Raw genomic sequence first — 13,680 nt, 5'->3', positions numbered from 1 at the left:
CACACTTCAGTAATAATGAATAAGCACATCCAGAACCCAGATCTTGATTTCCGGGTCCATTCCCCACTAAAATGAATGAAGTCTGACCTCAAATCAGAGGCAGAGGAGTATAAAGTGGGTCTGGTATTTGTAATTATACCAGAAAGGAAAGATATACTCAAAGACCAATAGGGTCATTTCAAAAGTGTTACTCTTTTGAAGGCTGCTACTGGCTAAACCTGGGACAATGCGAACATCAGAAACAATAATGATTATAACTCACTAAATTTAAAAAATAAATCTGTAAGTCTATAATGAGGCCAAAAAACTCAATATATGAGTTTATAATGACATAAAATAAAAGAGAAAGAAAGCAAGAAAGAAGGAGACGAGGTAGTTCCAGGGAAAATTCTTTACAGAAAAGAATGCTAGTTAATAAATAGAGAAGGAATTATTAAATTAGAAAAACACCAACTTGCAACTCCAAAATAAATGATTCAGGCAAAGATGATGTTAAAATCATGGAAGAAAAGTTGTCGGGAATGAGGTATGTGTACCCTAGAGATTATTTAGTAATTGTAAATGGAAAAATATACTTTTATAATGGAGATATTATTGTGTCTTAACTAAATGTTCAAAGTAATCCTCACTAAAAGGACAGTCTGCTACTATGTGTGTTCTGTTAAGATGCAACATGAATATAATTAAACCTATAAAGTATTCTTGCTCTATTCTTCCACTCTGAATAGAATGGAACCCTTAGATATAATTTTCAATACAACACAGGGGATAAAGGAACAAGTTAAAAAGTTCAATGAGGAAACAATAAGATCTAGAATGTGGGACATGCTAAAACACAAATGGTCTAGACTCTTCAAAGAGTCAACATCATTTTTTTAAAAAAAGGTGGGAGACTTCCAGACTTGCAGAAATTAACAAAAAAATTGTAATGTATGAAACTCAACAGGATCCTCTTTTTTAAAAAATATATTTTATTGATTATGCTATTACAGTTGTCCCATATTCCCCCCCTTTATTCCCCTCTGCCCTGCACACCCTCTCCCACTAGCATTCCCCATCCTTGGTTCATGTCCATGGGTTGTCCACAGATAAGTTCTTTGTCCACAGATAAGTTCTTTGTCCACTTGTCCACAGATAAGTTCTTTGGCTTCTTCATTTCCTATTCTTAACCTCCCCTTGTCTATTTTGTACCTAACATTTATGGTTCTCATTCCCTGTGCCTTTTTCCCCATTTTCACCCCTCCCACTCCTTGCTGAAAACCCTCCATGTGATCTCCATTTCTGTGATTCTTGTTCTAGTTGTTTGCTTAGTTTGTTTTTGTTTTTTTAGGTTTGGATATTGATAGCTGTGAGTTTGCTGTCATTTTACTGTTCCTTATTTTTTATCTTATTTTTCTTAGATAAGTTGCTTTAACATGTCATATAATAAGTGCTTGGTGATGATAAACTCCTTTAACTTGACATTATCTGGGAAGTACTTTATCTGCCCTTCCATTCTAAATGAAAGCTTTGTTTAATAGAGTAATCTTGGATGTAGGTCCTTGCCTTTCATGACTTTGAATACTTCTTTCCAGCACCTTCTTGCCTGTAAATTGTCTTTGGAGAAATCAGCTGATAGTCTTATAGGAACTCCTTTGTAGGCAACTGTCTCCTTTTTTCTTGATGCTTTTAAGGTCCTCTCCTTACCTTTAATCTTGGGTAATGTAACTATGATATATCTTAGTATATGTTCCCTTGGGTCCAACTTCTTTGGGACTCTCTGAGCTTCCTGGACTTCCTGGAAGTCTACTTTCCATTGCCAGATTAGGGAACTCCTTTTTCATTATTTTTTCAAATATGTTTTCAATTTCTTGCTCCTCCTTCTCCTTGTGGCACCCCTATGATTTGGATGTTGTAACATTTAAGGTTGTCTAAGAGGTTCCTAAACCTCTCCTCACTTTTTTGAATTGTTTCTTCATTCTGTTTTGGTTGAATGCTTATTTCTTCCTTCTGCTCCAAACCATTGATGTGAGTCCCGGTTTCCTTCCCATCATTGTTGGTTCCCTGTACATTTTCCTTTATTTCAATTTTCATACCCTTCACTTTTTCCTATATTTTGCAGTCATACTCAACCATTTCTGTGAGCATCCTGATCACCAGTGCTTTGAACTGTGCATCTGATAGGCTGGCTATCTCTTCATCGCTTAGTTGTATTTTTTCTGGAGCTTTGATCTGTTCTTTCATTTGGGCCATTTTTTGGTCTTGGCATGCTTGTTACACAGTAAGGGGTGGAGCCTTAGGTATTGGCGAGGGTGGGGCAACCCACTTTGCTGCTTTGTGACGCTATATGTGGGGAAGGGATCTGAGAAGGAACAGTGCTGTTTGCTCAGCTCTCGGCCAGCTTTCAGTTACTTCCTCTGCTACCCACAGGCAAACTGGGCCCTTCTGGTGCTGATTCCGGGTGGGTTGGTGTGTGTACCTTCTAGGACCCCTGGGCTCCTCCAACGACCTCTTCTGTGAGGCTGGGAGTTTCTCCCGCCACTACAATGCCCATACGTTTTTCCAGTCAGAGGTTCTGAGGCTTTATTTCCCTGGGTTGGAACCCTGGGTTGCTTGGTCTGCCTTGCTCCCAACTTGTTCCTCCTGGTTTATCCACATGGAAATGTGGAACTGCCTGGTCTGCCAGCGACCGTCCAGCCTGGGTGCTCCAACCACCGCCTTGCCTCGAGTCCTCTCTACCCCAACTACCTATTTGCCCCTCCCGCCAGTCTGGATGAATGTTTCTTCCTTAACTTCTTGGTTTTCAGACTTCCATACAGTTTGATTTTCTGGCAGTTCTGGTTGTTTTTTATTTTTAAATTTGTTGTTGTCCTTCTTTTGGTTGTTGGAGGAGGCACAGTGTATCTACCCAAGCCTCCATCTTGGCCCTAAGTCAGGATCCTGGTTTAAAATAAAAACTTTTAAGATGACTTGGGGAAACTATATGAAGTAGATATTAGACAACTGTGATATTGCTATTTTAAATAAGAAATATATATTTGGCCTTTGCCCAATGCCTGGCAAAAGAGCTCCTAAAACCCTTGGAATTTCCTGTGATATGGCTGTCCTTTTGTTATTCATAACAAGCCCTTTTGACCACACCTGAGTTTATGTTAATGTAATTTTTGGAAAGCTCCTAGATCAGTTATTTTCAACTTGTCTGCCTCAAAAAATTTTAAAGCATGCAATACCTGATTAATTAGGGGCACCGGCCTCTTTTCCCTTAAACTGTCAGGTAAAACAGGGACAAGAGCCAACACAACAGTAGCTGTCCAGTGTGAATAAATCAAAATTATACCTATTTTGGGGGGGGCAGAANAATGCCTGGCAAAAGAGCTCCTAAAATCCTTGGAATTTCCTGTGATATGGCTGTCCTTTTGTTATTCATAACAAGCCCTTTTGACCACACCTGAGTTTATCTTAATGTAATTTTTGGAAAGCTCCTAGATCAGTTATTTTCAACTTGTCTGCCTCAAAAAATTTTAAAGCATGCAATACCTGATTAATTAGGGGCACCGGCCTCTTTTCCCTTAAACTGTCAGGTAAAACAGGGACAAGAGCCAACACAACAGTAGCTGTCCAGTGTGAATAAATCAAAATTATACCTATTTTGGGGGGGGCAGAAGGTGGTACGTTACAAAATTTTAGTGATTAGTTTATGTGTGTCATGAGATGAAAAAAGTGAAAATTGCTGCCCTGGGTTACATAGGATGGGGGCTGATTGCCAGGGGAACCAACCATGTGATTAGAGGGTTAAAACTTTCAGCTTCACCACCTCCCTCCCCCATCTCTAGGGTGGAGAGAGGGACTGGAGATTGAATTAATCCCCAATTATATAATCAATCATGACTACATACTGATGCCCCCATAAAAAACCCCCAAATTATAGGATTCAGAAAGCTTCCACGTTGGGGAATTTGTGGTGGTGCCGGAGAGTAACATGCCTGGAGAGGGTATGAAGCTCTGCAGCACTTCCCATGTCCATTGCCCCAGGCATCTTCTCCATTTGAATATTTCTTATGAGTATTCTTTGTAATAAACTAGAAATCTCTTAAGTGAACTGAGTTCTATGAGCCACTCTAGCAAATTATCAAACCCAAGGAGGGGGTGTAGGAATCTTCCAATTTATATAACCAGTTGGTCAGAAGCACAGGTAACACCCGGGCTTGCTACTGGCCTCTGAAGTGAGAAGGGAGGCCGTCTTGTGGACTGAGTTTTAGCCTGTGAGATCTGGTGCTAACTCCACATAAATAGCAGCAAATCTTAACTAAATTTTAGAACACCCACTTGGTGTCTGCAGAGAATTGGTGAATTGTTTGATGGGAAGAATAAAACACATGTTTGAAGTACAGGTATTCTGTGAATGGACAAAATACATAGGAGTTTTTTTCTAGACAATAATATTACAGAATATTACAGAAATATGTGTAATTTTCATAGGTAATGGTATTGAGCTTATGTAAGAGCGCATCCTATTCTTAGATTTAAGTTAAAGATTTCGGGGGAGTTAAAGGTTCATAATGTCTACTATGTATAAAGGATATATGCATACATACACAAGTGTGTATACATACATACATAGGAATAAAGAAAATGGGGCAAAATGAACAACTGACTCCAGGTGAAGGTTATAAAAGTTTTCAGTGTGGTATTTTTTTCAATTTTCTATACGTTTACTATAAATTTTCTTTAAAAGTTAGGAAAAAATGTGGGAATATGAATATATTCAACCAACAAGCCATATACCCCCATACAGACATATCACTGACTTCAAAATATTATCTGTGTACTTCCGCCAAGATGGAGGCATAGGTGGGAGCCTTCTCCCACGGCCAAGTTTGAACGCAACAAAGGTTTGGGGGGCTGGGACACACCCAAAGATCAGAAAACAGAATTGTGCAGAGGTCCGACAGCTGCAAACCCTTTGGCGGGGACGGTAAGAGGGGCGGGGCCAGCAGCGGAGCTGGGTCGGGCAGGACAGATCCCCGCGCGGGCAGCCCAGAGCCAGTCGGGGTGCAGGGCAGACTGACCGCGGTCGCGCATTCGCGCACAGTGGGACGGACTGTGCGGGCCCCGGGGGGCGAGCCCAGTGGTGGAGGGCTGACGGCAGTGGCACACTCCCGTGCAGTGGAACGAAACGCGTGGGCTTGGTGACTGTGGTGGCTGCGGCGCCGGTGGGGGCCACCGTGGCAGGCGGCAGATGGGACACAATTGTTCCTCTTAGACCCCGCCCCACATACAATGTCACAACCCAGCGACTGAGTTGCCCTGCTCTAGTGAACACCTAGGGCTCCGATCCTGCTACGGAACAGGCACAAACAGCCCAAAAGATGGCGCAAGAAGAACTCAAAGTTCCAGAGCCAATAACTCTAAGCGACCAAGAGATTGCCAGCCTCTCAGAAGCACAATTCAAGACACTATTTATCAGGATGCTCACAGAACTGGTAGATTACAGTCACAAATTAGAGGAACATATGAAGGCTAAACTAATTGAAATGAAGGGAGATGTCCAGGAAACCAATAGCGATGGAAAGGAAAATGGGACTCAAATCAATGGAATGGACCTGAAGGAAGAACAAAACATCCCACCAGAAAGGAATGAAGAAATGAGAATTCAAAAAAATGAGGAGAGGCTTAGGAACCTCCAGGACATCTTTAAACATTCCAACATCTGAATTATAGGGGTACCAGAAGGGGGAAAGAAACAGCCACAAGTGGAAAACTTATTTGAACAAATAATAAAGGAGAACTTCCCCAGTCTGGCAAAGGACATAGACTTCCAGGAAATCCAGGAAGCTCAGAGAGTCCCAAAGAAGTTGGACCCAAGAAGGAACACACCAAGGCACATCATAATTACATTAGCCAAGATTAAAATGAAGGAGAGAATCCCAGAAGCAGCAAGGGATAAGGGGACAGTCACCTACAAAGGAGTACCCATCAGACTGTCAGCAGATTTCTCAAAAGAGACCTTACAGGCAAGAAGGGACTGGAAAGAAGTATTCCAAATCATGAAATCCAAAGACCTACAGCCAAGATTGCTTTATCCAGCAAAACTTTCATTTAGAATGGAAGGACAGATAAAGTGCTTCTCAGATAAGGTCAAGTTCAAGGAGTTCATCATCACCAAGCCCTTATTATATGAAATGCTAAAGGGACTTATATAAGAAAAAGAAGATGAGAAATATGAACAGTGAAAGGACAGCAAACACACAGTTATTAACAACCACACCTAAAACAAAAGCAAACCAAGAAGACAGCTAGATCGGGAGTGGAACCACAGAAATGAAGAACACATGGAGGGTTAGAAACAGTGGGGTGGGAGGAGGAGAAAAGGGGAGAAGGCACAGAAAATAGCATAGATGGTAAGCAGAAAATGTATGGGGGGAGGGCGAAAATAGTGGGGGAAATATAGAATCTAAAGAACTTGAGACATGTGGTTATAAACTAAGGTGGGGAGAATGGTGGGGGAGGGAGTGTGCGGGTAGAGGGGAATGAAGGGGGGGAATAGAACAACTGTAATGGTATAATCAATAAAATATATTAAAAAATTAAAAAAAACAAAATATTATCTGTGGAATTCATTTTTTTCTTAAGATAAAACTTAGGTAGCAACATTTAAAAAGCTTTGTGGAGTTTGTTTTATGAGGAGAAGTGACTTCTACTTAGAACAAAACAAAACATTTTTGTCACAGATAAGATAGGCAACTTTAGCTGGAGAAGGATTTACCTGGAAAATCCAAAAGTGACTATTGAATTCAATCTATAATCCTGAAAATCACATAATTTCGAAGAAGCTAACGCTTTTCAGCATAACATCCATTTACAAAGAAGTAAGTTTCAATGTCTCCTGTGACTTTACCTCATCTGGTTGAGGGAGGACAATAACTGACATTGTTCCTGTGTGAATACGCTGCATCCTTGACGACAGGCCCACCTCAGGGATTCGCTGAACGCGGTGAATCCCACCTTCATACTTCAAATGCTTATAGACATTGTCACCAGAAATTCGGGCAGCTGCGTGATGTAGCCCACCTAGGAAAAAATATCCAAAGCTATTCTAATTTGAAAAGGATGAAGATCTTAAATGTTGTAATCTAAGGTCTGAACATGAAATAAAGACTGAGATGAGAACATAAAGTAAGTACAAAACCATATTTTCCAAATGTAAGTGTTGTAATACATAAAAGGAAACATAACAAAATATTATGTATGGTTATCCCTAGGGAACAGAATAACAGCAGATTTTTATTTTACTTTTTATGTTTCTAAATTTTCTATAATAAATAAGTTTTACTTTTATAAAAAGACTATAAGAAAAAAATATTAGGACATTTTCTGCTTGAACTATCCTATCCCATTTTGGGCTAATATGGTGCCATAAATAAAAGCAGGCTTAATTACATAACATTTTGATAATGATGAACAACTGGACAGGTCCTCCCAAGTTTTCGAGGATCTTCTGAAATGTAGCTCTGGCTTAGCTCTGTTGAGTGGGAAGATTATCACAAAAGGATGTTAATGCCTAAGCTAGCTTCTTATCAAATGCATTTTTTAAAAAATATTTTTATTATGCAATAATATACAGATATAGAAAGCCATATGAATCAAATGTATGGTTTAATGACCACAAGATCAAAAGAAAGAACTTTGTCAGTCACCCTGAAAGCCCTCCCCTATACCTCTTCCCAGTTACAATTTCCTCCGTTTCTCATGCGTAACCATTATTCTGAGATTTATTCCTTTTTAAAAAAATAACTGTATTACCTAAATGTGCTTGCTGCCTTAGGTACTAGTTAGTCCTGTCCATTTAAAAAAATTTGATTACATCTTTTAAATTTTTTTTACCCTTGCCCAAAGACATGTTCTTTGATTTTAGAGAGAGGAAAAGGGAGAAAAACATGGATCAGTTGCTCTCTCAGTTGCCCCAACTACAGATGAACTGCAACCCTAGCATGTGTCCACCCAGGAATCGAACCCATGACCATTCAGATTGCAGGACAACACCCAACCGAGCCACACTGGCCAGGGCTGATTTCGTCTTTTTTTTTAAAGATTTTTAATTATTTATCTTTAGAGGGGAAGGGAAGGAAAGAAATATCAATGTATGGTTGCCTCTCATGAGTCCCCTGCTGGGAACTGGCCTGCAACCCAGGCATGTGCCCTGATTGGGAATCAACTGTGATCGTGTGGTTCACAGGCCCGTGCTCAATCCACTGAACTACACCAGCCAGGTCATCTTTTAAAGACTTTAATCTAAAGGTTCCTTGTCCATCTTTTTTGTTTCCTAAAAATTATCTGTTGAGGAATCTGGACTGTTGACCTAGAGAATTTCCCAGTCTGATTTTGTTGATCGCATACTCTTGGCAAAATTCAACCTGTTCTGCTGCCCTCTCTATTGACTGCAATTGGGCAGCTATTAGACTGGATCAGACACTAGCTCGAGCTCCTTGGTAAGTCTGGCTGTCTCTCCTTTTATGGTCTTATAGCCTTTGATACTTACTGTATCATGGGGTTGTAAAATGGTGACAGTCTAATTTTATCATTTCTGTTTTAATTAAAATATATTTATGAAGAGATATTTCCTCTTGCCTACTGTTTGATTATCCAGTGACAGTTTTATTGAAAAGGCAGGATTAATGCTTGATTCTGTTCATTTACCAGTTTTATTAACACGCCAATACCTTTTTTTTTGGTCAATATAATGAATTAAGGTCCTTTATTGTTTTTCAAGATTTTATTTATTTATTTTTTAGAGAGAGGAAGGGAGGGAGAAGAAGAGGGAGAAAAACATCAATATGTGGTTGCCTCCCCGATGCCACCTACTGGGGTCCTGGCCTGCAACCCAGGCACGTGCCCTCACTGGGAATTGAACTGGTGACCCTTGGATTCACAGGCCAGCAATCAACTACTGAGTCACACCAGCCAAGGCTGAATTAAGGTCCTTTTAATCCTCTGACCAATTATTTTTAAAAATATCATTTTGAACTCACGGATTTGAACACATCCAGTATGTTTAAATCAATTATTTATTATTGAAACTCTATTTTTCCCATCTTTGGCCAGTGGGAGCCTCTTTAAATTAACTTTTGTGTTCTTCAGACATGGCTCTTGCAATGGTATAACAAGATGTTCCATGAATATCTTGAATACATCTTGAACCACACTGGAATCAGGTATTTCTCCAAGAAGCCCTGGTTCCTTTCTAAGAGAAATAGTATTTCAAGAACACATTTGGTTGCTAGGGATTGGTCACTGTTTGGTCACACATTTGGTTTCACTGCTACTGGATTGGTCACTGTTTCTAGGTCTTTTCAGTGGACAGAGATAGGAAATACCTCATGAGTTCATACTGGTGTTGGGAGACAATTCTCTATCAATCTCTTCTGTTTCTGCAAATCTTGCAAATGAGGCACTGCCTGCCCTTTTGTTCCAGAAAATCTTTTCAAGGGTGTTTGTATAGTGAAAAGCTTTGGAGATAATGTCTCCCTCCAGATAGAAGGACAAATTTGCTGACAACCTTGAAAGACAAAGTGTCAATAACAAAACATAACTATAAACATTAATCTTTTGGAGGGGAGGAGACAATGTAATACATGCCATAAAATTCCTTTAACTTTAAAATATTTCAATTCATTAGATACTAGGTATAGAGAGTAACAGCGTCAGATCTGTACTGCACGTCAAGAGTATCGCCCTCCACTGCTTGCACCCAGACTATCTGGTAATCCTTTAGTTCGGAATATTTACGTAATGGTTGAATACTGTCCCTATGTGTACCAAAGTGACAAACCTACAGGACTTTAAGTCACTTCATAGATGAAGTTTTGCATGTAGGTGTCTCTTCTCACACAGTTTATGTCTCCATGTATATCTCTGGAGAACTCCTATTTAAATTAAATAATAACTTTATATATATACACACACATATAAGTAATTTTACATATTTTAAAGGCAGGTGCTTTTTCTCCCCTTTCTATTTTAGTCTTTTTCTATCTGCATCATTTTCTTCTAATTACAATAAATAAACTGATTTTTTAAAAGATTTTATTTATTTATCTTTAGAGGGGAAGGGAAGAAGAGAAGGAGAGAAGTATCAATGTATGGTTGCCTCTCGTGAATCCCCTGCTGGGAACTGGCTTGCAACCCAGGCATGTGCCCTGACTGGGAATCGAACCACGATCATGTGGTTTGCAGGCCGGAGCTCAATCCACTGAGCTATACCAGCCAGGGCAATAAATTGATTTTTAAAAATTATTTTATAATTTCAGTAGAGGTTTATTCCTAGTCTTTAATTATAAAGGTATGAGTAAATAAAATATTTTAAAATTTTTTTTGAAAATTTCTCATTTTACTTTTTAAAATTATTTTGTCAGTGAGTCAGTGTATCTAAAAGAAAGGTTTCTCACCCATTGTTTAGGCTGCTCTACATACTTGAAACTCAATCTCCCTGTTGTTCCGTACATCTCCCTTTCATTCTTTTTTTTTTTAAAGATTTTATTTATTTATCTTTAGAGGGGAAGGGAAGGAGAGAAAGCGAGAAATATCAATGTATGGTTGCCTCTTGTGAATCCCCTGCTGGGAACTGGCTTGCAACCCAGGCATGTGCCCTGACTGGGAATCGAACCACGATCGTGTGGTTCGCAGGCCCACGCTCAATCCACTGAGCTACACCAGACAGGGCTCCCTTTCATTCTTGAAAGCTGGATTCAAAATATACATCTCAGAGGTCACTGATGACATTCCCACTATTCTGTCTTTTATTAATGCTGTTGTTTCTGATTACACTCTCCTTGAAACTCCTCTCTTACTTACATAATATTATGCCATCTTCATCCCTTTTCTGCTTATCTGACTCCTTTTCTTTTGTCAACTAGTTTATGTTTCTAAATGTGGACATTCTGCAAGGTTTGGTGCCCTGGATGTTTGTTCTCTCTGTATGGACTCTCCCTCTCTTTTTCCTTCAGTATCAGATATTATCTCTGTGCTAACAGCTATAAATATCTCTTCAATTCTGTTCTCTCACTAAAGCTCTGCTTATACAACTTTACAATTTACTGTTTCTAAATAAATGCTTAGTATAAACACAAACTTAATAATTCAAAAACCACTCGTCACTATTCTTCTCACAAGGGCTGGCTCTGCCTTTCAACTTCTATCCATTCAGTAGCATATGAGTATCACACTCTTGCTAGCTGGAGAGATTAGAATCCTTGTGGCTCATCTCCTTAGTGTGTGTCAGAAGAGATTAGCCAGATGTGGTGTGGCTCTGGATCAGACAGACTTAAACTTAATCCCAGGATTGCCATCACATATTATGTGATACTGGATTAGTTACTTACTCTCTGAGCCTAGATCTTCATCTGTAAAATATAATTAATAATTATATTTTATTATAATTATCTGTCACAGGACACATCAAACAACCTACATTGCATAGAGGACACAGTGGGCAAGCAACACCCCTTCTTGTATCTGATCAGTTACCAAATTTTTCCTGTTCTTCCCTTGAACGTGTCTCACATGTCTCCCTACTCCAAGTAATAACCTCTGCAGTCTGCTTCAAATAGAACCTGTAAAATCCATTCTTTAACTTTATTATAAAAGTAAAAGAGGTAACATAAAAATAGTGTGGTGTTTAAAACTGTATTTGAGAAACTAGTGCCTCAATATCTGGTTTAATAGAAGTATTTTTAAAAAAGATTTTTAAAAAGATTTATTTATTTATTTTTAAAGAAAGGGAAAGGGAGGAAGAGAGGGACAGATCACGTGGCTGGTTGCCTGTCACACACCCTCAACTGTAGACCTGGACTGCAACACAGACGTGTGCCGACTAGAAATCGAACAGGTGACCTTTTGGCTTGCAGGTTGACAATCCGCTGAACCACATTAGCCAGGGCTCCCAATCCATTCTTTGACTGTGTCAAAATAATCATTTTTTTCCTTATACCTCACCTGAGGACATTCTTATTGATTTTAGAGCAGAAGGGAGGGAGAGAAACATTGATGTGAGAAAGGAACATCGATCAGCTGCCCTTTGTAAGCCCCGACTAGGGACAAATCCACAATCCAGGTATGTTCCCTGATCAGAAAAGAACTGTTGACCATCTTTTGGTTTGTGGGAGAACACCCAACCAACTAAGCCACACTGGCTAGAACCAAAATCTTCTTAAAATGTGTATTTATCAAGTCAAATTCTTTTAATAAAATCTTCAACAGCTTTCTTTTTTTTCCTTTTAAAGATTTTATTTTACTTTATTTTTAGAGAGAGGGGAAGGCAGAGGAGAAAGAAAGGGAGAGAAACATCAATGTGTGGTTGCCTCTTGTGTACCCCCAACCAGGGACCCAGTCTGCAACCAGGCATGTGCCCTGACTGGGAATCGAACTGGAGACCCTTTGCTTCACAGTCCATCACTCAATCCACTGAGCCATGCCAGCCAGGACTTCAACAGCTTTCTATTCCCTAACAATAAAGGCCTATTCAGCTTTCAAGGATGTTCAAATCTATTTCCTATTACTTCCCTTCACAAATACGTCTGGAGTAGTTGGCTTTCTCACTGTTCCACTCACACACCAAGATCTTTCCCACCACCATGCTACAGCTCAGGTTATCCATTTGCTCTGCTCTCACTAGCTGTATTTAAACTATACCAAAGATGATGGCATAGGTAAACATGGCCCACCTACTTACACAACCATATCAAAATTACAACTATAGAACAACCATTACTGAGAACCACCAGAAATCGAGTTGAATGGAAATCTGACAACTATGGAATTAAAGAAACCATATCTGTCCAGACTGCTAGGTAGAGGCAGAAAGGTCTGGTCCCAAATCCACATGTGATGGATAAAAATTCAGGAGGGGTATCTAGAAGCAAATGGTCCCAGCCCCACACCAGGCCCCCTGCCCCAGCCCAGGGTTACAGTGCCAGGAAGATTGATGCCCGCAACTTCTGGCTGCAAAAATCAGCAGGAATTGAGTCAGTGGAAGAAACTTCTGGAACCCCAGGCAGTTCCTCTTAAAGAACCTACACATAGACTTACTCAGACTCGCTCCTTCTGAGCTCCAGCATGGGGTAGCAGCTTGAAAGGAACCATCAGCATGAAAAGGAACTGAAGTGTCTGGCATCAAGGTGGAGCAGGGGGGCAGCTTTCTCCCAGACAGAAAGGCAGGCATTGCCCCTTTTCTGAACCCTCCTCCCCACAGAGCCATACAGCCAACAGGCAGGTGCCATATCTGAGACCCCATTAACCTGGCTAATACTGTAACCCTACCCAACTTACAGACCCACCAAACTGTTAACCTAAACTTTTACATATAAATAGCTGATTTTGGCTCATGCTTCACAACTTCCTAAATCCTCTCAAACAAGCAACAGCTGGCCTCAGTGAGCCTCCAAGCCCTCTACCTCTTGCTATGTGGTCCCAAGCTCAGCACTAGCAGCAGCCAGTCTAGATTCACAGCTTGGCTTTGCCTGGGAATCTCCAAGCACAGCACAAGTAGCAGCCAACTCAGATTGCTTTACAGCTCAGCAGAATGGCTCTGGGGAACATACAGCTAGGGGCTGACGTTGGTCTGCACCACCCCAGAAAACCCCAGAGTCTAAGCATCCAGTGTACGGCTACAGACACATTGGAGCACCAATCACCCTGCCCCTGCAC

General features: G+C 40.3%; 1 protein-coding gene across 7 annotated transcripts in view; it reads right to left on the bottom strand.

Moving 5' to 3' along the window:
- The window catches only part of MTRF1 (mitochondrial translation release factor 1), a 62,262-nt gene that overhangs the window by 27,680 nt on the left and 20,902 nt on the right, over positions 1 to 13,680 (bottom strand). For all 7 annotated transcript variants that reach the window (XM_037060350.1, XM_037060386.1, XM_037060343.1 and 4 more), the window contains exon 6: positions 6,878 to 7,050. In XM_037060350.1, coding sequence (XP_036916245.1) covers positions 6,878 to 7,050 — 173 coding nt within the window. The remainder of the gene's footprint in view (positions 1 to 6,877; positions 7,051 to 13,680) is intronic.

Source organism: Sturnira hondurensis, unplaced genomic scaffold (assembly GCF_014824575.4).
Source record: "Sturnira hondurensis isolate 20B ecotype Veracruz unplaced genomic scaffold, ASM1482457v3 Scaffold0001074, whole genome shotgun sequence".
Classification (NCBI taxonomy): Eukaryota; Metazoa; Chordata; class Mammalia; order Chiroptera; family Phyllostomidae; genus Sturnira; species Sturnira hondurensis.
Note: the sequence above shows the minus strand (reverse complement) of the source record. Positions and strands in the feature narration are given on the sequence as shown.